The following is a 25,956-nucleotide window of genomic DNA, read 5'->3' as shown; positions in this document are numbered from 1 at the left end:
TTTGAAGACGGCAGATGGTAAGAATATTCTGGTATTTTGGTGGAATTGTATGAAACCCTTAAAATGTTTGGATCTTATCCTATCCAGAAAAGGGATGGGGAGAGTAGCGGCCAACGCTATTTAAGCATAGGTAACATCCCGATATTCATCTTGCGGGACAACGGAAAGCCCTGGAAAACCCTAGACAGGATAACCGGACCGGGCCTAACCTCCCGAATGCGAACAAATTCTCAACCGTTGCTCAGTAGCCACAAATTTACCATTTTTCTCAGGATCACATCTACAACATATCACAGTTTCATTAATTTTCACCGAAATCCAAAATATCGTTATACCCGGCTGTCTTCAAAAATCTACACCTGTAGTGTCCAAACGGTCAATAATTGATGGTTGTACCCATTAAGACTTTTCTTCACAATGAGAAGATCTACAACATATCATAGTTCCATTCATTTTCACCGAAATCCAGAACATCGTTATACTCGGTTGTTTTCAAAACAGTGGCCAAATGGTCAGGATTTGCGGTTGTGCCCACTGAGACTTTTACTCAGAATCATATCATCTACAACATATCACAGTTTCAGTCATTTTCTAGAATGTCGGTAGCTTGGGCTGCTTTTAAAAAAAGTGTCCCTGTAGTGGCCAAACGGTCAGTGATTGATGATTGTGCCCATTGAGATTTTTTCTCAGAATCACATTATCTACAACATATCACAATATGTACAACGTATAAAGGGCGCACCACAGGGCAAATGAACGCAAATCAAATATATCTGACACAAAGTTCCATAGAATGCAGCAACAAAAAACAGTTTTATTCCTCTGTCATGTAATTGGAGCAGCCCTTTCCACACTACCATCATTCAGTCTACTAAAGTCAACGTTACGCAAGAATTATGTTCAACCCACATATGATGATGCAATATGCAAAACACGAAACGACATAGGAGATTCTTACATTTGGTTATCAGTTGTTGAAATCACTGATGACTTAGGACGACTTACGACTTAGTTGTCGGGAAACTAAATCCTAAGGCACCAAACAATTTACAGCAATCAGGAAACAATAACAAACTTTATGAACAATAAGCTAAAAGTATTGTACCCCAATAATCTTGATGGAAAGAAAACGTGCCTTGCCTATATACAGGGTGAGCGGAAAGAAACTCCCTATTTTCAACACATTTTCCCTCCTCAAATATTGTAGGTATAAAGTCAATTTTTTGCACACACGTAATTTATTATAAACAATTATCTTTTCGAAAATTAGAACTCAATTTATGCTCTAATATTTTATAGACAGTCTCAACCGAAGAGGTACGTTTGCTACGATCTTCAAGACCTCAGCAGGAACACCACTTATGACCCCACGGATCTTGTTCTCGAGTTCACCAAGAGTTTGTGGTTTCCTGTGATATACTCCTTCCTTAGCCAACCCTCACACGAAGAAATCGCATAGGATGAAGTCTGGACTTCGCGCTGGCCATTCTGATGGACCCCGGCGACCTGTTAATCAAGCCGCTCTTACAGGCAATGCGTAATGAGGACCAGCTTCATCTTCCCGTTTGTGTGACTCGCCTTATTCAGAAATCGTAAGCCATACAAGATGTTTTGTCATATTCAGGTACCTTTCAACGTTCTTAGTCTCTCTGAACAGATAGGTTGCAATAATGCGAAAAGTTATTAATCCACACCCAATTGGCTTGTCCTACATTTTTTTCAATGATCTCTTAGGGATCATTATCTGCCCAATAATGGCTATTATGACTATTAACGAACCCCCTACATGAAACTCAGATATGGTTTTATCACTCCACAGAATTTTCTCAGACAGGTGTGGATGATCTTCATGTCATGCTAGCATCATTTCACAAAGTTCAACACGCCTATCGCAATCATCTGCATACAACTTTTGGACATACGGCTTCCATCATCTGTAGTGTAATTCTTTGTCAATTGTGCGCACTAAATAGCATGTAATGCCACCCTCTTACAGCCTGCCTTGTTGATTTTGAAGGGCTTCGCTCGAACATCTCACTCACTGTGACCACCTTTTTCTCCGATACCGAAGTCGAGAGCCTACCTGATCTCTTTATGTCCACAACACTTCTTGCAGTTATTTTCTGCTGCATTTTTTAATTGTTTTGCATCCAGAACAGCTTGCTTTCCATGTTGACCCCCTCCGGAATTTCAGACTGTTACACCTCAAATCTTCCTGCAATTTTGGCTGTCTCCTCAGTGATTAGTCGTCTTGGTATTTCTGCGGCCTCAAAGGAACAAAAGCTTCACAGGATCTGGATAAAAATGGCATACTTTAGTTTATAAAACAAGGTAACTTTCATTGCTATTTACACATATCAATAGAAATTCACAATTCAAAATAGGGGGTTACTTTCTGCCCACTTTGTAGATGCTGCAGTGAAGTTGCTGAAGGTGTTCTACCCTTCCCTAGTGCATGTCACATGTCTTGCCCACAGTTTAAATAGTATTGCCAAACATAAGAGTGGAATTTCCAAAAATCAATTTTTTTTTTTTTTTTTTTTTTGTGTGTGTGTGTGTGTGTGTGTAAGACTCGATCAAGAGTACGATGGAAAACTAGATCTTCCAGATACCTCTCTGCTATATCAACCAGCGCTTATCCGATGTATCTGTGCACCTGGTTGAAAGCAGACGAATCCTATAGCGACTACTTTCCTGCAGTGAAGTCATTGAAAATTTAGTGGAGAATGTTTATAGTGGTACTTCTGCATGAAAAGTTGATGAAGAATGATTCTTCTATCCCTACTGATTTGGTATACATCAGATCTCACTACACCTTTGTTGTTCGAATTGCTGCAGACTTACAGGACCCACGAATACAGTTTCATAATATTCTCATTCAGGAAATGAAGCGCAAAATTTTGAATACCTGGTAAAATTGGGAAGGAAGTTTTGTGTTAGCAGCACAACTTTGACTGGAAAACAAAGTGGATACAAATGCGAAGTTATCAAACCACATGTCCCCAAGCTGAAGGTTGTTCCCATGAACGTTCATTGTCTACTTACAAGCTTATCCTCACCAACAAACCACAGTTTCACACTAGAAAACCTACAGAAAATGCTTATTTACTTTACATAAAACCAATTACGGCTCATGTCGTGAAGAACTGTTGCAGAAGGTGGTGTGTTTTGTACTAAATATTTGATAGCAGTTACACGTAAACAAAACTTATCTACAACCATAGTTATTAAAAACTCTTGACTTCAGAAAATCCAACGTTTCAGTGCTGAGGAGGTTTAAATGTAAGTTCTTGTGTACGTGTGTCTGTCTTAAAATTAGTATTGACATCGTAATGCATTATTGCATTCAAAATATCTTTCTTGATTTATTTTTCCAGTTTTAATGCCTAATTTATTTTAGCAGCTATTTTAGACGTCTAAAACATACATTTTTAACATCTAAAAATCCGATGTCTTGTTATATTATATCCAAATAGAGAGAGGAAAAAAAAAAAACTCCCATCAAAATTTGATTCATACGAGACATTCTGGGTAGTAAGGACGATCTCAACAAAGTCACTTTTTAAAATTTATTTACTTAAATACAAAATTCACTACTGATAAAGGAACATTTTGTTGAGTTCGTTTTTATTTCCCTAAACGCCTCATTTTAGGAATATTTCTGTAACAATTAGTTTTTCAGTTTGTGTTCAGAAGTTTTCAATCTACATCTTCTCAATTTTCATCCGACAACTTAGTAAGTTTTCTTCACTAAAAACAAACAGATGACAACTCAACCGTAAACGTTTCGGCAAGTTATCCTCACAATCCTCAGCACGGATACTATCATAAAATTAATGCAGCTAGACCAACATCATCACTGTTGATGATAACTTTTCAAAATATCACCACTTGAGTAAATGCAGTATAGAGGGAACGTTATCAACAGTGGTGTAATTCTCCTAGCAACGTTAATTTTCTGAAAGGTTTCCTGCTGAGGTTGGTGATAACTTTTTACCGAAACATTCACAATAGAATTGTTGTATATGTGCATTTGGTAAGCACAATTTTAGTTTTTACGTGGGTAAGTCAAAAATTATCAGTAATTGACGAACTCTTGAAATGAAATGAAATCTTTGAGTTTTACGTCCCACGGTTATGCCGGTTAGGCTAAAGGAGACGGTGATGATGAGTAATGAATGAAATGGTGGAATGAAGAAAGTGGGAGGAAACGGGAGAACCCCGAGAAAACCCACGCACACGGTGTTTGTCCACCACAAAGTTCACTTGGCGGGGGCGGGGATCGAACCCGGGACCCCAAGCACCAGAGGTGAACGCTCTACCACTGAGCCACCGCGGCCCCCAAACGAACTCTTATTACATTATTCATACTGACTTATGTCCTCGTTTATTTTTATTATTATGCTGTTGTGGTCATGCTATGAAAGTTTGATCCTAATTCCTCCATTTGTCTTCTTTTTGTTGCAGATAGATCATGACCGCTTCATTAGAAGTTGACACCAAAGAAGAAGGAGCAGTCATCCGGCTTTTGTAGTCGGAAGGTATATCAGGGACCGCAATCCATCAAAAACTTTCTGCACAATACTGGAACATTGTGTCTTGCCGCAACGGAGTGTCTATGAATGGATTGAAAAATTAAAAAATGGTCGTACAAGTGTTACGCACGAGGAAAGAGCCGGACAACCATCTACAGCCACAAATGATGATAACGATGTTTCAATCCTGATACACCTTCCGATCACAAAAACTGGATTACTGCTGGTTGTTCCTCTTTGATGCCAACTTCTAATGGAACGACCATGATCTATCTGCAACGAAAGGAAGACAAATGGAGGAATTAGGATCAAACTTTCATAGCGTGACCAGAACAGCATAATAAAACAAAAGGAAGACAAATGGAGGAATTAGGATCAAACTTTCATAGCACGACCAGAACAGCATAACAATAAAAATAAACGAGTATGAACAATGTAAGAGGAGTTACAGCTACATTGCGGATAATTTTTGACTTCCTCTTGTAACATGAGTGCTTTTGGTAGCACAACTTTAGTTAGTATATTTAATACGAATTCTCTCAAATCATGCAGCAATTTAGAAAGTTTTTTAACAACAAAAAAAAGTTAAAATATCATTAAAAACTCCTTACACAGAAAAAAAACTTTATTTCTCATTAAACAAAGTCACTGCACTATGACTGTACGCAGTGAAAGATTACAAAAAGGGAAAATAATTCACTGTACCAACTATACTTTATTTAACCAAAAACACAACATTAAAGTGTTATTTTACAAAGGATTTTTTTTAAAACTTTTTTTAATTTTTGGAATGTAATAACACACAGATAATTCAAAATACATTTGAAACTATAATTATCGAATATTGGATGGATTCTTTTAAGTTGTAACATGTTTTCTTACTTTTATTTGTTATGAAACAGTTAAGGAAAATCTGACAGTGACATTACAAGTGCACAACACAAGGAAAAAAAAAAGTCAACCAGTTTTACAAAATACAAATCAATGACAAAAATAACTTTTGTTTTTCTTAGAACACAAAGTATATTTTACAACATAAAAACACAGTTCTTACTTTTTTATAAACATGAGTTCTTGATATATATGTGCTGTTATAAATGTGTACCCAAACCAACCACACAATTGACACAAGAGTGAGGAAAATGAAAACCCAAGTTTTTATTTCATTTTGAGTACCAAAAAACACTTAATATTGTTTTTTTTTTTTTTGCACCATTATAATAATAATAATATAATAACTAGATATTCTAAATCGTTTTGTAACAGATCTATATGATTTTGCCTACAGGTTACGTGAAAGTGACAAAATTGTCCAAACCCCGAAGTTCTTTATTTTCACAACTTTTTATTACAATATACCCACATGATGAGTGCAAACCTTCCCCTTTCATTTTTTTCTAAAAAAAATGAGTGTGTTTCTTTGGTTACTATTAAATATCACTCGTCAATGAGAGATTCACATAATATCGTTTTAATATTATTATTATTATCATCACATAGAAAATTCGACGTGGACAGGAGATTTCATAAACTCTTCTCTATATACAATAGAACTTAATGACGAGAATAGGTGCTATTATTTGTAAACGCTTACCTCTGCTTCTTTTTTTAAATTTTATTAACAGCTTCAAAACGAGATTCCGCACACAGCCACATTCAGTTTTTGGTTTTCAAATCATTTGCCAACTAATTTACAAGTATTAACAGTGCGCGCGTACTTATAATCAGCTCTTCCTTTCTTACAGAAAAAAATATCCAAGTTATTTTTCTGGTTATTTCTTTCTCTATTTTTGTCCCCATAACTCAGACTTACTTTCAATGGACACCAATTAAAATAATTTTTAATTAAGAGCACTTCACCATGATCTTCATTCGAAGGAAGAAAGAAACTGATAACTTAAAAAAAGCTCTTTTGGCGAAGACAATTAAAAAAAAAAAATTAAAGTGCAATGAAACTATACAAAGGCAAATCTCATGTATATATATGTTTTGTCATGGCAAACTAAGTCTTTAATAATGCACCGTCAAAATAATAAAAAAAAAATCGTATAACTTTACAATGAGCTTCAACTTCTTGAGAATTATATCTACATATACACACACAAAAACACGAGAAGAAAATGGCGAGGAAAGAACAAAAATAAATAAAGGTCTTAACGCAAAAGACGCTATAATAAACGCCCATTCACAAATAGTCTTGGTTTTAGTATACAAACAATACATCAATCCTTCGAAAAATAAATACTCTCATAATATATATATATATATATATATTTATATACTTTACAGGACGAATGGTTTTATCTTATGCCAACTAAAACATTCAGAATAAAAAGTATCACGACTTTGAAAGCTTTAAAGCAAAACTAAACAAACAAAAGAAAAAAAAAGTTTTAAGTGTTATGTGTATTATATAACATGTATTATCTGTAGTTGTTAAGGAAATACTGTTAAACAACACAATATCTGTTCTGAGCGACAAAAAAACAAACTCCTGCTGTCTATGTTTCTAACAACAAACCAATTTCTTTGTTTAGATAATGAAAAATCAAAAGTTTGAATTGGAAAATACAATTAAATTCTTTCTAGTTTAGACTTTCGTTGTATTATCCATTTTATCATTATGTTTCTATTCCTAAAATATAGTTTCAAGCGGACAGTTTCCATTTGCAAACATTAGTTTCCAGAGTATGTACGAACTAAAGAAGAAGGAATCCATAATAATATCTACACATTACCTGCGGCAGATGCACACCGTGAGCAATGGCACCAAATACTGTACATCAAAATTCCACCCGGGCAGAAGTTTGAATCAGATGACACTATCATAAACGAAAACCAAACTTATGTATCTTTTCTTTAAAAAAACAAGTCTTTCGAAAACAAAGAAAAATGAAAGCACTTTCCTAAACAGAAGTTTCGTTTTTATTTTTTTTATTTTTTAAAAGCTAGTCTTTAAACACTCACAGAATACATATTTCACTACTTTCTTAAGTAACTTAACACTACATTTACGCACTTTCTGGTATGTTACGCCTTTGATTCTTATACTGCCCTCTGTTTTATACTTAGTTTAAAAAAAAACAGAAGTTCTTTCTTAAAAGACTTTTTAGTAATAACTATAAACAGTGAACTGTGAAAATAACGTTACTAATTTCACTCTCTATATCTTATATATATATACATATTCATATAAACTAGTAACCCTACATCACAATCTCCACTTGATATTGCTAATTTTGTGGCCATATCGTGTACTGAAAAGTTTTCAATTACGTGGACCGTGAATCAAATTTTAACGGTCAATTGCTTTTATATAATAGCATATTTTTTAATTAAAAAATGGCCAACACTGTTTCCTTTCTTTTATATACCCAAAACAAGTGAGTTTCTAATATTGAATGTGTATGAGCATTGTGAAACAAATCATATATGTATGTATATAGTCAAGCTATCAGTTTTAACATTTTTAATATACAAAGCTTATCACAACCTTCCTCAATGAGGTAAATTTGATACATATGATCACATTAATGACAAACCGAGTTTAATATCCTAGACAGTGTTAAACGAGAAAAAAAAATCATTTTTCTAAGATTTTTGAATTCAAACAACTGTCTTTGCCACAATACATTGTCTTTTATGTCAAAAAGAAAGAAATATATACTAATTGGGAATCTTTGTTTTTTTTTCTTAACAGAACTGTTTTTCAAGCAAATATGTGATTAGGAAAACAAAAGTCTAGGATTTCTTTCATTTCATACAGGTAACAATGTGAAAACTCCAACGTGTTTTCCATTATAAATAAAATCTTCTCTGTTGCCAAGATCAAGACTAGTTACTTACAATGTATGATAATTCCTCTCAGTTCGAGCTTTGTAGAATTTCCAAGCTACGAAACTGATCGCCATAACTCCAAGACACAGGACAATTCCACCTGCAAGAAATAAAATAGTGACTTAAAAGAGGTAAATAACAATATGGCCCCATTTAAATTATCTTCCCCGTCAACTAACGATCATTAACAAGTAAGAACATGTAAATAGCATTCTGTATAGGGTGAAGTAAATATCATAATATTATCTTTTTGCTTCACAAAACCCTGATAAAATGTAAATTAAAAGGTCTTTCCTGGTAAGATAGTGAAATCGGCCCTTGATCCAAATTGAGTCGCTATTAGCCAAAAAGGTTACCCTTGACATAAAATTACCTCAAAAAATGTTGACCCCCTACCCCCTACCCTTGCCGAATTATCGTATTATACATGCTCAAAATTGAATATTTTTTAATTTTGGTGGGGGTGGTCCAAAAACTTTGAAAGTTTCACAGATTGTAGATACTATCTAGACGCAAATGTGCAATTTTTTTTCAAAACTATCGATGCATATTTTCTTTATTTTTTTGCGTGTTGAAAATTTCAAAAAATTGTAGAAATTTTTTTGGGGGGACATGTTCCTGATTTTTTGGTTAAAAAAATTGTTATACCCTTAGGTACAATATCTTTTTTTTTTTTTTTTTTCGGGGCCTGAAAGTGATGGCAACATTGTCAAAAAGAAAGAAAAAACTGAAAACAAACGTGTTTTACGCACAGTTTTTCCACCATTTTAGGACCCTCAAGGTGAGAGCCCCCTTCAAACAATCCTTTGCCCAAGTTCACAATTTTCCTATCTCTTGCGTCCCTTTCGCTTCTGTCGTTTTTTGGCTGCTTCGATTGTGTCCATTTCGAAACAGAAAACCCAAATATATCTCCGCAACAGTGCTTCCACTTCAACCGATTCTTGCACAACGAAGTTACACACAACTCGCGGTAGAGAGCGCCACTGTGTGCGGCCACTGAAGCAAGCACTGATAGATACGAGGAACCGACGCAAGGTATGTGCAACTTTGCAAGAGTCGCTTGAAGTTGAAGCACTGTAACGGAGATATATTTGGTGTTTCTAGTCCGAAATGCACACAATCGAAGTATCTCAAGAACGACAAAAGCAGAAGGGACGCAAGAGAAAGGAAAATTGTGAACTTTGGCAAAGGGTTGTTTGAAGGGGGCTCTCACCTCGAGGGCCCTAAAATGTGGAAAAACTGTGTGAAAAACACATTTGTTTTCGGTTTTTTTTCTTTCTTTTTGACAATGTTGCCATCACTTTCAGGACCCGGAAAAAAAAACGATGTTGTACCTAAGGGTATAACAAATTTTTTAACCAAGAAATGACGAACGTCCCCCCCCAAAAAAAAAAATTCTACATTTTTTTGAAATTTTCAACACGCAAAAAAAATAAAGAAAATACGCATCGATAGTTTTGAAAAAAATTGCACATTTGCATCATCTACAATCTGTGAAACTTTCAAAATTTTTGGACCACCCCCACCAAAATTAAAAAAAAATATTCAATTTTGAGCATGTATGATGCGATAATTCGGCAAGAGGAGGGGGAAGGGGGTTAAAGAAATTTTTGAGGTAGTTTTAGGTCAAGGGTAACCTTTTGGGTCAATAGCAATCCAATTTGGATCAAGGGCCGATTTCACTATCTTACTAGGAAAGATCCTTTATACCAATGGATACTTAAAGAATGGGGCTCTACCTCAGGAGGCGTAAAACCATATCCACTATTTACAGTCTAGAAATTCATATTTTAAAGAAAAGAGATCACGTGACCAATCAAACAAGATCAAAATACTACTGGAAGTAACAAATTTGATCGTTTGTTTAAATAACGGGAAGTTCGATGCATTTCACTGTTGCAATTATGATTTCTCTTTTTCATAAGGAATCACGTTTTTAAAAAGTGCTACCTTCAATAGCATACTACCTTGATCAAAACAGTTCCCGGAATCACAACCGTGTGGCGCTCTCAGTCACCTGATGTGACTTTTTTTTTTTTTTTTTTTTGGTGGGTTGCCACTTGTCAGCGATATTCTCTCCCAATCTGAACATCCTAGTTTGGCATTTGTGAAAGTAACACAGTGTTGAGACAATTTGTTTGGGTGCATGTTTCGATTTTTGCAATAACGAGTGTGTGCGTTAAAAACGGATTCAATGTTTCAAAGACCTTGGAAATGTTGGAAAAGTGTTTCGGCGATGACGTTTTAAAATACTGCGGATTACGAATGACGAGCACCAAACGAGCCAAGACCGAGAAAACCACGCAGTTTTCAGTTGAAAAAGGTGATGGTCACGGTTTTCATGGATTACAACGGTGCTGCACATCATGAATTTCTGCCAGAAAGTCAGTGAGCCAAGTAGTAGTATTGTTTGAGTGTTATGAAACGTTTGTGTGAAGCAATTCGCTTAAAAACAAAAGATCTCTGAACAAACAACTCGTGGATTTTGCACCAGACAACGCAGCGTCTCTCAATTATTTGCGAGTTTCTCACTAGAAACGTTAAGGAATACCATTCCGCAGCCACTGAATTCGTCGGATTTAGATCCGTGTGAGTTTTTCTCGTTTAATCAACTCGAGAAACCATGTATCTTAACCTTAAGGGCATAATCGTGGGACGTTAAACTGAAAGATTTTATTTCCTTTTCTTATCCCTTTTATTTTATGTAGATTAATACTGAAACCGGAAGTTAAACTGGATTTCTATCACTTCCGGTTTTAGTAGAGAATGACGGATGATAGATGAAATGTATCCTTGGGACGCTTAACTGATTACAGGAAAACAACTTCTTGCTACTATTTTCATTTCTTCTTTATAGTGATCAGCGTTAAAACCAAAATTGTTTATTTCGGTTTGCCGGTTTGAATACCATTTTCTTCAACGAACTCGATACGTAACCTCTGACAACCCTGGTTAAAACTGATAGTGATCCATGAAGGTTTTTTTTTTTTTTCTTAAATTTTGAAAACAAGATCGACTTCTAGCTCAGAATGTAGTTTTTCAGTTGAAGATATATCAATAATAGAAACAGAATGAAATCGGTTTAATGTGTCACAGTAATCCCTTTCAATCTAAAAATATTAATTTAACTGATTAACGAAGGCTACGTTTGAGATAGTGGTTACAACTGTGTTACCTTTAAAACATATTTATCAGTTTGAAAATGAAATGAAATCTTTAAGTTTTACGTCCCATGGTTATGCCCGTTAGGCTGAAGGAGACGATGATGATGAGAGATGAGTGAAATGGTGGAATGAAGAAAGTGGGAGGAAACGGGAGAATCCCGAGAAAACCTACGAGCACGGTGTTTGTCCACCACAAAGTCGACACGGCGCGAGCTGGGATCGAACCAGGGACCCCAAGCACCGGAGGTGAACGCTCTACCACTGAGCCACCGCGCCCCCGTTCTTACAACTTTGAATGTCACCTCTTTAGACATTAACTTGTCTCCAGAAATAGGCTTGAAATGATTGTGGTACTGACTACTATATTTCTGAACGTAAAGCAATTTTCAAAAAATTAGTTTCTCTTGTAGCCAGCAGCTAGTCCATTTATCATGTAAGCCAACATATCAGTTGTGCCAATCTTTTCAAACGAAAAATTACTGGCTGCACGGTGGTTAGTCATAAGAACACCAGCTTTCAGTCTAGGTAGCCATTTTATAAGTATCATAAATTACATTATAACCATGACGGCTGCGCTACCAAGCAATGCACAATGACTCAGCAAGCATCCCGCTAGCGGACAGTTTTCTGCTCGGGTCTCGACTCGACTGCATGCACTGTAGCACTGGCAACTGTATGTATCGCTTACTTTTCCAATTTGGCACCTCTCAAGTTTATTGGTATATCGTGGCTATCAAACGCTGAATTGTTCTGAATCGTGTTTTATTTACAGGGAAGAAAATCTTTCTGCAACCGTAATTTTTATTTACAGAGTAGACAATCTTTCGAAGGCAGTAATTTTCGTCTAGAGAATAGCCAATCTTTCTGCAGCACGTATTTTCTGTCTGCGATATTGTCGCACCGTCGCCTGTTGTTCTGCTTTAGTCGATCGGTGGGAGAGATGTCAGGAGAATAAGTTGGATAAGGAAGAGTTATTTCAAGCTGCAACTCAGAGAGAGTCTGCAACGTCCTGAGAGTAATATTTGTGCGACCACTGTCGTGTAACACGAGGACACCGTGTTTTGAACACTTCTGGGTGCTGGCGAGCAACACTGCGGTGCATTTCATGGAGCGCTCTGCACTGTAACAATTTAGAGTGGTGGTTTCGCCATGACAGAAATATGAAGGAGGATCAGAAAGTAAGGTCACAAGGCCGATATTTCTCGGAGATTTCTCTCCTATAGAGGAATGAGGAGTGTGCGGTAATTTTAATACATGCAGCTGGCAATTGTGCAGAGTTTCAGCCATCCGCCGCCCACGGCCCAGTCGTAGATAAACACAAACTGCGGCTTGTCACGCGGCTGGCATTCACAGGCAGCTGGTAGAGATTTACGGAGAGACAGTAATATTTCGTCAGCATGTCACAGAATGGTGTCGAAAGTTTGCGGCTGGTAGAGAACACGTCACCGACGAGAAGCGCAGTCGCTGACCCAGTATCGACCATTCTCCTTACAGCCCGGACCTCGCTCCAAGCAATTTTTAATCTGTTCCTGCACTTGAAGGAGCACCTAGAGGCCGTCGCTTCGTTTCAGACGAGGTGAAACATTGTGACAACGTTGCTGAACATGCAAGGACAGGATTTTCACCAGGAGGTAATCTTCAAACTCATTCCACGATGCAGTAAGTGCCACAGCCGATTTGGAGACTATATCGAAAAAGAACCTAACGTATGTACTATCTGTTGGCCATATAGGCTATATGAAATATAAAGGTAACCAAGGAAGTTCCGTCGTTTTTTCATCCACCACCTTCGAACATCGATATGTCACCTAAGACGTACCTGGAAGACCAAAAACAGTCCTCATCAGCATCGACGACCTTCTGCCAACGTTCTGGAAGATTATGGATTCCATCGTGGTAGAACTTGGTGGACCGTAAAGCGAAGAAGGTATCAAGTGCATTTTTGCACCTCTATTAGGGATTTGAACTGGCGTCCTCTAAGGTGCTTGTCCAAGGAATGGAACAGCTGATAATTGGACGGTGCAATGTCCGGGGAGTATGGCGGACGCAATAGTCTTTTCCATCCAAGGCGTAGAATGGTGTCCCGCCTCATCCTAGCCACGTGGGTCTTAGCGTTATCCTGTAACAGGAGGACCCATTTGCGATTCAGATATGATGGCTCCAGAGTTTTGAGTGTTTCTTGAACGCGGATTAACTGCTGAGAGTACACAGTTGCATTGATGCTCTGACCAGCTGGCAGCAGTTCACGATGCCGAAAGTCTACCAAAAACACAGGAGGACCTTCTGGTGCAGTGCTGGTTTCGACTGTTTTGGAACCGGTTCAAGGGATGCTAACCAATGACGACGGCGCCGTGCAGCTTCGTACAGGAGCCATTTCTCATCACGTGTCAGCAGCCTGTCCAGATATGTCGCCTTCCTCAGACAAGACAGAAAACAGGTATCTGCTCGCGTTGCCTTCTGGCTCGGAGTCAAATCATGTGGGACCCATCAATCCAACTTGTAGTGCTTCCCAAGTTGATGGAGGTGCTGCCGAATGGTTTCTCCACTCACACTGAATTGTAGTCCCAGTTCCTCACATGTCTGACCACTGTTCACCTCGATTGCTACCTGAAGATCTTTATTTTGGACATGTGCTGGTCTTCCGGCACGTGGTGCGTCTTCGAGTGTTTCGTCACCGTCCATAAACTTGTTAAACCACCGCTGCACTATCCGCATAGTCAAATACCCTCACCACAGGCCTGACATGTCTTCCGCCCCGCTGCAGCGTCGTTTGACCCCAGTTTGATCTCGTATAGCATACACGCCCTTATGACGCTCTGTGGAGGTCCCATGTTGACTGTCCTTACGAAAGTTCACTGTGTAACTGAACTGCCAGGACCAGGTAGTATGTTGGATATGTCCACACCAACAACTGACCTTCGCCTTATCTCCATTTGCATTCAACTCACGGTGTGAGGGCCAACTGAACACACACCTAGACAAAAAGCGACACAACTTTCTTGGTTACCTTTATAATACACATTTCATTGCAGGCTGTAACCTTATTTTCTGATCACCCCTTGGGATTTTGGAAAGCGCCCTGGACTTTGATCAAGATCCAATTACTATCCTGGTTGTTTATAATTGTCGTAGGTGAGCTATTTTTCGCCAAAAGTGAGAAGGTGATGCAAAGAGATCGCTGTGCACTGAGAACAGTTGTCACCAAGAAACGTAAAGGGAATTGTGTAAAACTGACTGCCAACTCGATTAGTATATAGTGCAGACTATACCAACAAACACAATCCCATCCAAGCAGCCGTCGAAGCACTTTATAGCGGAAAAAAAATCGCGTCGAAAACATGCATCATTTACTACGGATAGAGTGCATGGGTGCATAGGAAGGAATTAAACTACTCTAACATCTAAACAAAAACCTTGACGCTACACACTACACAATATAATACAGATTTAAAATATTTATACTGTGCAGTAAATAAGTTTTTTGTTCAATACTGTACATATTTTCATTTTCTTCTTTTATTACTTCCTATGTAATTAGTCCCGATAATCCCATCCCCACTATAACATTTTCTTACGTGTCTTGACAATGCTCTCCCCTGTCAGCGAAAATTCTACGTTTAAATATGTTTGTTTGAACATAACTGTAGTAAGATACAGAAGAGCAAGGTACGTACCTTTTGAGTTTATGATATCGAAAAATGATTAGGGGTTCACAATGAAATTCTGGTATTGATTTCCTTGATCCGTGACGACGCTAACACTATTTACGATTACATTTAGAAGGAAAATTTATTCTTTTTAACCTGTCTATACCATCACCATAGCCGTCTAAGGCTAGTTTTAGACGGAACCATTTATCGTAGCAAAAATCGTATCATCGATATCCTATCGTGTAAAGTAGCAAATGCTACAGCATTTCACGCTTAATATTCTCGAGCTTGGTCTTACGCTACGTTTTCACATTCGCAAAAACCGCTGTCTTCTCGAAATGAAACTGAGGTTTCATCAGACGCGATGACTCCATGAAAGTATTCTAGACAATTCCCAGCTGAACTTTGCAGAAGATCGTCAGACACGTTCTTCCTGATTTATATCATGTCCTTTGTTAAGAGCCGTGAAACACAGGAAGCACGAATTTTCCTGTATCCCAATCATTGGATTAGTGTTAACACAGATCCTTTCCCCATACCTGTGTGCTCTATATTCTGCCTCGTGGTGATGAATCAGTCTGTTTGGACGAGATCTTCAATAGTTAACGTTTCCATCGGTTGTGATGGCTAACTGTTTACATGACCGTGGCTGGTCCTCGATGCTGCAATCACCCTCTGAAGTCACTGACACACATTACTTACACTTATAGTGTTTCCATAGAACAGCAACAGGGTTGGCTGGTTTAAACCAACTGATTTATTTATAATAATAATAATAATAATAATAATAATAATAATAATAATAATAATAATAATAATAATAATAAACTGGTTTAAACCAAAATAAAAAAAGAACGAAAAATGCTTTAAATCGTGTGAACTTCAAGTTGACGTTTCCATATACCAAACCATCTGCATTAGTTTTATTATCCTTTTCACCTTTTAATCTAGACGTTCCATGTTCAATTTTCGGTAGAACCACAATCCTTCTTTAAAATGAAAACCAAGTAGCGGTTCGGATGTCACTTTAAGCAAACGCTTTCTCCTTGATAACCTCGGTATTACATACGGATGTTAAACCTAAGCTCACGAAACGGAACTGCTGCTTGCCTGAATGCCTGTTGTTTTATAAAGAAGCCAAGGTTGCTTAAATATATTGACAGAAATTGGTAAAATTTATAGACTGCCTACGTAGCTTCCAACATTAGCTTGGATTGGACTTTGTTTTAATTTTATTGAATGGATATCTACATTCTAAATTTGTAATTTAATACCTCAGTTTTAGCGTATTGATTATGATACATTGACCTTAAAATTTTACATACAAAGCAACAGGATTTTTCCGTTATTGCTTTGCATTTAAAGTAATAATGGGATTTTCTCGATGGCTAAGGCGGGAGATTTTCGATTTAAGAAATTTACTGATCGGACTTCTTTGAGCTTATGTGACCCCTTCCAGCACAACCCCGTTCTTGCGTAATATCACCAAGGCGAAACAAACTTATTTCTGTCCATACGCAATATAAATACACGAAAGAAATTATTTTATTTAAACAATTTATATAAACAGTCATGGTTTTTGACAACCCTGAATAGCATCAACTTACTGTGAATTGATGAGTTATATCCGGATTTGTACAGAAATTCGATCACTGGACGTTGGCCTAGTAGGGTGTCACGTTGTTCATCCATGGTGGCTTATACCTCACCAACAGGAAATAACTACCAGTGTCAGGGCACAACGCGTGAAGGGGTTTTTGTTTCTTACAGTTTATCAACATGAAAAATAAAGTTTCGTTTCTTTTTTTTTTTTTTGAACGACTCAACAATGAAGTACCACTACCGCCGTCTCTCTCAACAATACATTTCACCTTTCACCCTTCATTCCCCATTCAAAACTTTAGTTTTACCATGACAACTGATTTTTAATATATTTAACATACACCGCCCGACAATTAAGTAATAAGACTGATTTTATTGTGACGAAACAGTGAACGTAATCCGTAAACCAATATATGCTTTCAAAAGAGTAATCCCTCTTCTACAATGTGGCAACACCGCATTGTCGCACGCGAAACATGACGGGAAATACGACGCTATTACCAGCAGTCACAAAGGTCCTCGTCACGCTAGCAGCATAGAGCAGAGAACGAACATCAAATTCTATGTTAAACTGGACAAAAGTGCCACAGAGACTGTTGATTTGATGCGGAGAGTGTATGGAGACGTGGGGATACAGAGAAACTTAGACTTCAGAAGACAAAAGTGACGACAATGCTCCTGTGTTTCTACGACAGTAAGGGTATCATTCATCATGAATTTGTACCAGAAGCTCACAAAGTAAATACATAGGTTTATTCGACCTGAATACTCCGCCCCAGGTAGCTGGTTCCTTATCCATGATAAGGCACCCGCTCACCGAGCAGCACTTGTTCAAGAATATTTGGCGAAGAAACAAGTATGTGTGCTGCAGAACACCCCCCCATTCTCCAGATGTCCCCCTGCGTCTATTTTCTTTCTCTAAACTGAAGTTACCATTAAAAGAACGACTTTTTGACAATGTTGAAGACATCCATCCAAGCAGCTGTGGCAATGGCATTTCGGAACATACCGCAAACTGAATTGCAGAGGTCGTTCTACTTCTTGCGTGATAGTGCCACTCACTGTATTGACGCAAGAGGGATGTACTTTGAATACTAAACAGATATTATTACATTATCTTTATACGTTTGATCACAGTACAATCAGTCTCATTACATAATTGTCGGACGGTGTACCAACGGCGTGATATATTTTGAAATATTGAAACCAGAAGTGGTGGTAATATCTATTACTTCTTCCGGTTTTCGTAGAGAGATCAGAGTGAATACTGAATATATTCTTGAGGCGCTTAATTGATTGTAGAAAACTGCTTGATGCTATATCTTATCAATTTTACTCTGTAGATCAATATTCTAATTGTAAGTTGTAGTGGGTTTATATCACTTCCTGTTGTAGTATAGAATTAAGGATGAAGATGTTTAGGGCTGCAGGAAGCTGCTTCTTACTATCCATTGCTGTTCTTGCTGTTCTTCTGTAGTGATGAACGTATAAAACCGGAAATAGTTGATTTCTACAACTTCCGCTTCGAATATCATCTCCATCACCGAATTCGATTTCTCACTTGTGACCCTGTACATCCTGGCCTAAATTGAAGGTGAGTTCAAAATTAATCAATCTTCTTGATGAATGGATCAAGAGACACACAGACAGATAAGAGTAAACACACAAAGGAAGCTCTTAACATTGTGTCTCCGGACGGACACATAGACAGACAAGAATAAATACACGCAAAAGTTCTTGAAATTTTGTGTCTCCGAGCGGACACAGACAGATGGAGTAAACACACAAAGGATGCTCCTGACATTTTGTGTTTCGGGACGGACAGACAGACAGACAAGAGTATACGCACAATGGAAGTTCTTGATATTTTGTGTGTCTGGACGGATACATAGACAAATGGAGTAAACACGAAAATAAACCTCTTGACATTCTGTCTCCGGACGGGAACACCGACAGATGAAGTAAACACACAAAGGAAGCTCTTGCCATTTTGTGTTTCCAGACGGACACAGACAGATAAGAGTAAACATACAAAGGACGCTCTTCATATTGTGTGTCTCGGGATAGACACACACAGAGAGTAAACACACCAAGGAAGTTGTGTCTCCGGACGGACAGACAGACAGATAAGAACAAACACACAGAAGTTCTTGAGATTTTGTGTCTCCGGACGGCCACAGACAGATGGAGTAAACACACAAAGGATGCTCCTGACATTTTGTCTCCGGACGGACGGACAGACAGACAGGCGACAGAATAAACGCACAAAGGAGTTATTGACAAACCAAACTCCTTAAAAATTAAGATGGTAAAGGAAATATGATTCTACCTACAAAATTTCATTTCACTACTGCTTACCATTACCGGGCTGCAGAGTACTTCTTAATGCATTACTTCTTAACCGACCGTTGTATATACACAGAGAGAGATTTGGGAGAAACATGTCTACAAGACAGAAACAACTTACAAGAGTTATTTTCCCGATCATTTGCAAAATAGTAGCATCTACTAATCTCACATACTGGGAATGTAATGTTGGAACTTACCAATGAAACTTGGACCATCAAACCTCCTGTTATGAGCTGGTTCCATTGTTGGGGCCTCAGTTGACTTAGCTGTTGACGTGGTGGTTGAAGCCGTGGTGGTCGGTATAGTTGTCTTAGTAGTAGTAGTTGGTGCCTGCGTAGTAGTTGGAGCATTGGTCGTAGGAGGTTTTGTCGTTTCCGGAGCTGCAGTAGTCGTAGGCGGCTCTGAAAGAAAATAAGATTTAATTCATAACCTAATAACCCATTATGCTCTCACACACATGCAACTAGTTTAATAAGGAAGTTTTACACGTATGATATATGATATATAGAGAAAATAACATATTTTATATCACACCAATTTTTCTATAGATGCAAATTCAATTATACACAAAGAGTTAAATGAATATACTGTTGGACTGGGCTGAAACTCGGGTATCCTGCTTCTACAGTGATGCGTTATTCACTACGCTACCTTCATAGTTTGGGAACAGTGGCTCAATGGTCGAAGGCTGACTATTAGTGCGAGGGGTCTATGGTTAGATTCCAGGCTACGCGAGTTTGTGGTTGACATCCCTCCCGTGCGTTCTTGAATTAATCACCTATCTCTTTTACCCTAAAGAGCGTATGGGGCGTACAACTAATTCATTTTCCAACAGAATGTATGGATATTTAAGGATCGAACTCGGTAGCATAGTGGTTGAACGCATTGACGTTGTCAAATCGAATTTTAACACCCTTCAGATCAGAATTTAAACACCTTTTTCAGTTCCGTCTGTGTACGAGGTTTATCCACGAACCTTTTTCATTCTTGACCACTTCCTATTTTATTTCCCTATCAACATTACTGCATTTTTCATTTCAATCTTTGGTCTACCAGGTGTACGCTTTTACGTCGTTTTCCTATGTAGAAACGCTTTTCAGTAAGTGTACTTACATCTTTTGTGTATGTCGATCGACTGTAGTCGTCGTCCAGTCGTTTTTGAACATTCTCTTCAGTGTTCTGATAATCATGTACAGGTTATTTCAGGTTTATGGTACCGAATTGACCGCTAGGTAGCAGCATATGTAAACATGCCGAAGAAGTTATTGCATGTATTTTCATTGTCATACAGGTAATAATGATTGCTATTTATTACAGGTAGCTCCAAAATGTTGTACGCTGACTTTCTGAAAGAACAGTCATATGGTTCCAAAAACTACGGCCTTTAGGGAGGGTCCTTTCTAACACAGTTATAGCCAAGTAACTGTGAATGATACAAGGTTTCCGTTTACCAAAGTAAGAGATCAACGTTGTATTGAGTCGCACCTGCACGGGCACACCTTCTGTTCCTGGGTCCTACAATATTGAGCATCATAGATTTCAGAGGCCTGGGAGTAACACGATGTGGTGCAGTGTTCATTGACAACCCAGTCTCAAAGAACAATAGTACTGGCAGCAAAATTCCGCCGCGACCGTAAATCGCATAAATGTGCAAGATATATCTGACAAAGATACAGAAGCAAGGCTTGAGTTCAAATACTTCGTACCTTACATATCTTGGAGATTAAGACGAACATTCGAAACTTATACTAACGCCATCTTGAAATGAAACAATCTTTCAGTTTAATACCTCACGATTGTGCCCATTAGGCTAAGGGAGACAATGTTTTGGCAAGTGAAAGAAGATGAACGAGTTGGTGGAGTGAGAATTGAGAGCAAACGGGTGTATCTCGAGAAAACCCACGGACACAATGTTGGTCACCACATCCAGAGGTAAGCACTCCACCACTGAGCCACCGTGGCCCCGAACGCCATCTTGTTGACAACAGCTTGAAATTTATAATGAATCTGGACGAGGCACGGGTATATCTGTCGGATTGTGAGAAAAGAAGAAAAAAGGCTCACTTGCTATCGTCCCCGTGATTCCAGAGTTCGTTCTGACTGGGTACGTGAATGTGCAGAAGATCTTCACGAGGCTTTATGGTTGTTTGTGGTTACTACAATAACTAACTTATGGTAAGCAGAGTGGACAAAATGAACATTTTGGAGCCACTATACTGCCATGATATTCCACTCCTACATGGCAGCGACACATCTCGTGTTGTCATTCACTAGGACATGGCGTTCACTCATACAGCGAAGTGAACTGTAACGTACACGGAAATAGAAGGGGGATTCATACAATTCCTTTCTCAGATTTCCTGTTTAATTCTGTGACGCATCCTTCATGGATTTTTGTGGGTTCTTCTTTTGAAATGAGTGTTGTGCTTTCAACAGTCGCCCACACTCGACGGTCGTTGGAAAGTTTATCAAGAGGAAAGGAGCCAACTTGTTTAAACTGTTTCAACGCAGTGTCCTTCAGTAGAAACTGAAACATGAGGCGATAGCTAACAGACAGGGCTTCCACGTCCAGCACAACTGCTGACATCGTGAAATTTCTTAACCTGGTAAGGGGCAAAATTCGTCACCACAAACCTGAAAGACTTGTGTATCTTATTCAACTTTTGTGTCGATTTGTATTTTTGAGTCCTACTTCTTACGATTCTGTCCTTTAAGGCTAAAGGGGACAATGGTAACTGAATGGTGAAATTAAAAGCACTAACATTGATATCCGAAGAGGAATTTGAATCCGCAAAACTGGCCTAGTCACTATCAAAGTTTCTGCAGGGGGAATATAAGGGAATTTTTGTTTTCTAGGATATACCCCATACAGCAGTACTGCCAGTTCTTCGCACGGGAATTTTGTTTAATGAATATTGTCCTCCTTTCCTTCTCTTAAGGAGTGGAATTGAAAACACCAGAACTCATATATATCCTTATTGTAATGAGAGAGTTCAAAATATCGAATTTAACACCCCGTAACTTAAGTAAATTACACTGTTCTTTTTCTTTATTTCTTCAGAACATAGAGTCGGAAATTCGATTCCTGTAGAAACTGACTTGTTTACAGTTTTAAAAGCGGAATTTTCAAACACGCTGAAACACGTGTTCAATCATTTTAAATCACGAACATGCAAATTCCACCCACTTACTTGAAAAAGAAAGAATGAATGAACGAATGAAATGAAAAAACTCCTTAGAACACACATTTCAGAAACTTTCTCTTGCTCTTTCGTATCAAAAGGAGCTTTCTGTACAAATTTCACGTTTCTAGCTACAGTAGTATAGTTTATGCGTTGCTGGGTGAGTCATTCTTACTGTTTTATATGAACTATAGATCAGATGTTTCATATGTTTGTAAAATCTTCCATGGTGTAGTCTTAGCGATTTCTTATCCCATTTAGTAGCATACCATACTTCAGAACCCAGGTTCTTTGACAGATTTTATCTTCAACGGTTTTTCCTTTTTTTTCTTTCTTTATCTTGATTTTCGTTTTGAAGTAAGAGCTTCACTTTTCCCTTGAGCACGTTTCCACGTGTTGCAAAATCGAGCTGAGTGATTCCAGCAAATAATCCTCAAGGATATGACTAATTTACGTCATATTGCTTCAAAAGCATACGATATTTGCGCGAATATAGGTCGCACTTTTTTTTCCCCCTAAATTTCGGCTTGAAAAATCATTGTGCGGCCTATAATCGAAATCCTCCTCCACCTAAGATCATAAATTGTCAATTTCAAAATGACATGTACACGTATCTTGTGGGTTGAAATTAATACCATTACAAGTTACTGCAGTTACGTTTGTAAACCATCAAAGACTTAGGAAGAAAATAGCAGAAAAACATATCTTGTTCGCAAAAATCGCCACCATTATTGGGTACCGGTAACATCTTACACTGCCAAAAAACACGTGTACACTTAGTACTTTTCTTAACAGGAATACGTATCTTTGTAATACAGTATATATAATATATACGGAATATTTATATACAGTAGCTGTTCTTGAAAAAGCTGGCAAAGATATGTTGTCAGCTTGTTTGCACCCATCCTAATCTCGCACAATCAGTTCCCACCATTTCAGCATCACCAGCGTCTGATTCTTCAGCCTCGCTAGACGACCCAGAATGCAGCTCAGAGTAACTGTCACAAAGAAAGTCACCTTCATGAGTCTCCCTTAGTTATGCGAGAGTTAAAGAAAGGGAGGAAGAGAGATACTGTTCCAAGTACCACGTAAGTTTACTACCGCGGCCCATATTCGAGATTACTTTTTCTATAATCTCTTGTCAAAAGTTTAGGTGCGGCCTATATTCGCACAAATATGGTATATATCACAATATACTATCACCGTGCAAGGTTTGCTTGTAATTTGACCTCAAAGAAAGTTCAATCTGCTAATGTAAAAGGTATGGAAGATTTTCAGGCACTACTACTCACAAATATCACCGAAGGATGTGGTTGGCTTAATCTATATAAGTCTTGAAAAAAAAACTACTGAGACAGCAAAGGTACAAAGTGGATCCCTAACAACGTTCCTTACCTCAGTTTGGTTTTATAAAGCCTTACCTGTCGGTGGTGATGTAGTTGTAGGTGGAGCTGTGGTGGTAGTAGTAACATTAGTACTATTTGTCACAGGTTCCGGAGCTGGAAAAGAATCAATAACTTCATTAATATTACTAAAAGACTTACAATACTTAAAAATTACTAGGTTTTTTCTCTAGTCCCTTGTATTGTCAGTGTAATTTAAAGGTGAAAGCTTATTATCAAAGTACTTTGTTACCTTGTATGAATAATTTCCTTGTTTTACTTTGAAAAATTGAATGAAATTATACCCTTCAAACACTATCACGTAAGTCACCATGACCTGCTTAGCAAAATCAATTTCTATCACTACAGAAGTACAGTGAAACCTCTCTAAAGCGGACAGCCGTGGGGAATCAAAAATTGTCCGCTATAGAGAGGTGTCCGCCTTAAAGAGGTTTCAATATTTTCTTACGTAAATTGGTACATAAGGTAATATGCAATTAGAAATATTATTATTATTATTATTTTTTGCATGAATCATGTATTCACGAATATTACCAAAATGTTACTGAACCTGCATTGTCCTTCGTCATCCAATACTTTATGTTCTAGGCACAATATGCAAATAAGATGTTATAGTTCTTTGCACTTTACATTTATCACTACTTACTAGGTTTTCAGTATGTCGCTTTAATTTGTGGGTTAATTGCACTCCATTAGTGTCTTTTTTGAGACAATATGCGTACCCACAGGCAAAAAATAACGAACATTTCTTCTGCTTGGTTAGAGGTTCCAGCGGGACAGTGGAATAATGTCATCCCAAAATTCGGGCAACTGCCAATTACTTTTGTGTCAAAAACAGCTTGGGTGGAAGTGGAATGCAGGCAAAAAACATGAGAGTGTTGTTAAACAGAGAAGCTTCGTCTGGGTTACTGAGCAGACAGTTGAGGAGGCAAAATGTTGTCACAATACTTCTTTGGTGACACATGTATGAATTACTAAAGATGTACTTTTACAGTACTTTACAACTTGTTTCTAGAGAAAGTGTCCGTAGTACGGAGGTAAATAATACCTATAAAAGACAAAAAAGACTGTCCATGTCCGCTTTAGAGAGATTTGATAATATGTTTTTTCCTATTACAGTGTTTGGGGATTACAAAATATGTCCGTTACGGGAGGTGTCCGTTAGTAGAGGTTTCACTGTATTTTCAATTATTGTCATTTTGAATAAAGCTGTAATACAAGGCAAGCTTCGCCATGCTATTGAATTAGTACCATCATATTAGCAGAGTTGAGAGTAACTCTCATGAAGTTCACAGCACGAGGATCAAGAGAGAATAGACAGAATTTGACTGAAATAATAATAAAGTGGATTTCACTTCGCACTATGAAACGGACTTTCTATGGAGGTTCACCATTAAAACTGGAAACTATATATCTATCAGAAAATGGAACCTGTTCTTAAAATGCCGAATCCGTAACAAAAAGTTTCTCACTGTATCTTACAGTATTTGCTCTATTGAAATCAATAGAGAAAACAAATTGTAGTCGATTTTTTACCACTTCCGGTTTGTACACACGAGTTGTAGGATTGTGGATCCATATTTTCCATGGATAGGATTGTGGATCCATCCATATACAATTTCTCATTACCTGTTACCGTTTTTAGTCTATGAGGATTAATATCGGAACCAGAAGTGGGAGTAGTGTGTTTCTACCGCTCCCGCTTTCAGTAGAGAGAATAAGGAAAAGGTACGCTGAATCCGTGTCAGGGAACCGCTTCTCGCTCGTGGATTACTAGTTACAGGTTTGAGGTGAGCTGATTTCGAGTTTAACGTTTCTTTCGGCAGCAAGGCTATATGAGACGTGGACCTACTGATTAACCTGACATCCGAATCACATAAGCTCCTGCCGGGAATGGAACCAGGATCTCCCACGTCAAATGCGCGTACCCTTTATCCACGAAGGAGCTCTAGTTTCAGGTTTCAATACAGAAATAAGGATGGAGATGAAACCTATTCTTTAGTCGTTCAATCCGACTAGAAAAAGCTCGGCACCTATTACTGCTTTTGACCTGAGAAAAGCTCAGTGTCTATTAGTTTTCTTGATCTGAGAAAAGCTCGGTATCGAGTAGTTTTTTTTATCTAAAAGCTCATTACCTATTACCGTTTTGCAGAAAAGCGCGGTATCTATTACCATTTATGAGAAAACCTCGGTATCTAAGTTCTTTGATCTGAGAAAAGCTCGGTATCGACTAG

At 38.0% G+C, this 25,956-nt stretch overlaps 1 protein-coding gene across 2 annotated transcripts in view; it reads right to left on the bottom strand.

Moving 5' to 3' along the window:
* Nucleotides 1-2,227: 2,227 nt before the first annotated feature.
* Nucleotides 2,228-25,956, bottom strand: part of LOC145664205 (uncharacterized) — a 46,666-nt gene continuing 22,937 nt past the window's right edge. The window contains exons 4-7 of one of the 2 annotated variants that reach the window (XM_081730653.1): nt 23,741-23,818; nt 19,335-19,538; nt 8,382-8,472; nt 2,228-2,294 (exon numbers count right to left, since the gene is read on the bottom strand). In XM_081730653.1, the coding sequence (XP_081586779.1) occupies nt 2,243-2,294; nt 8,382-8,472; nt 19,335-19,538; nt 23,741-23,818 (425 nt within the window). In that variant the 3' untranslated portion in view covers nt 2,228-2,242. Of the gene's footprint in view, nt 2,295-5,142; nt 7,358-8,381; nt 8,473-19,334; nt 19,539-23,740; nt 23,819-25,956 lie in introns of those variants that run through there. The other variant, XM_081730661.1, reaches the window with a different exon arrangement.

The sequence above is a fragment of the Thermobia domestica genome, chromosome 1 (assembly GCF_964235325.1).
Source record: "Thermobia domestica chromosome 1, izTheDome1.hap1.1, whole genome shotgun sequence".
NCBI lineage: Eukaryota > Metazoa > Arthropoda > Insecta > Zygentoma > Lepismatidae > Thermobia > Thermobia domestica.
Note: the sequence above shows the minus strand (reverse complement) of the source record. Positions and strands in the feature narration are given on the sequence as shown.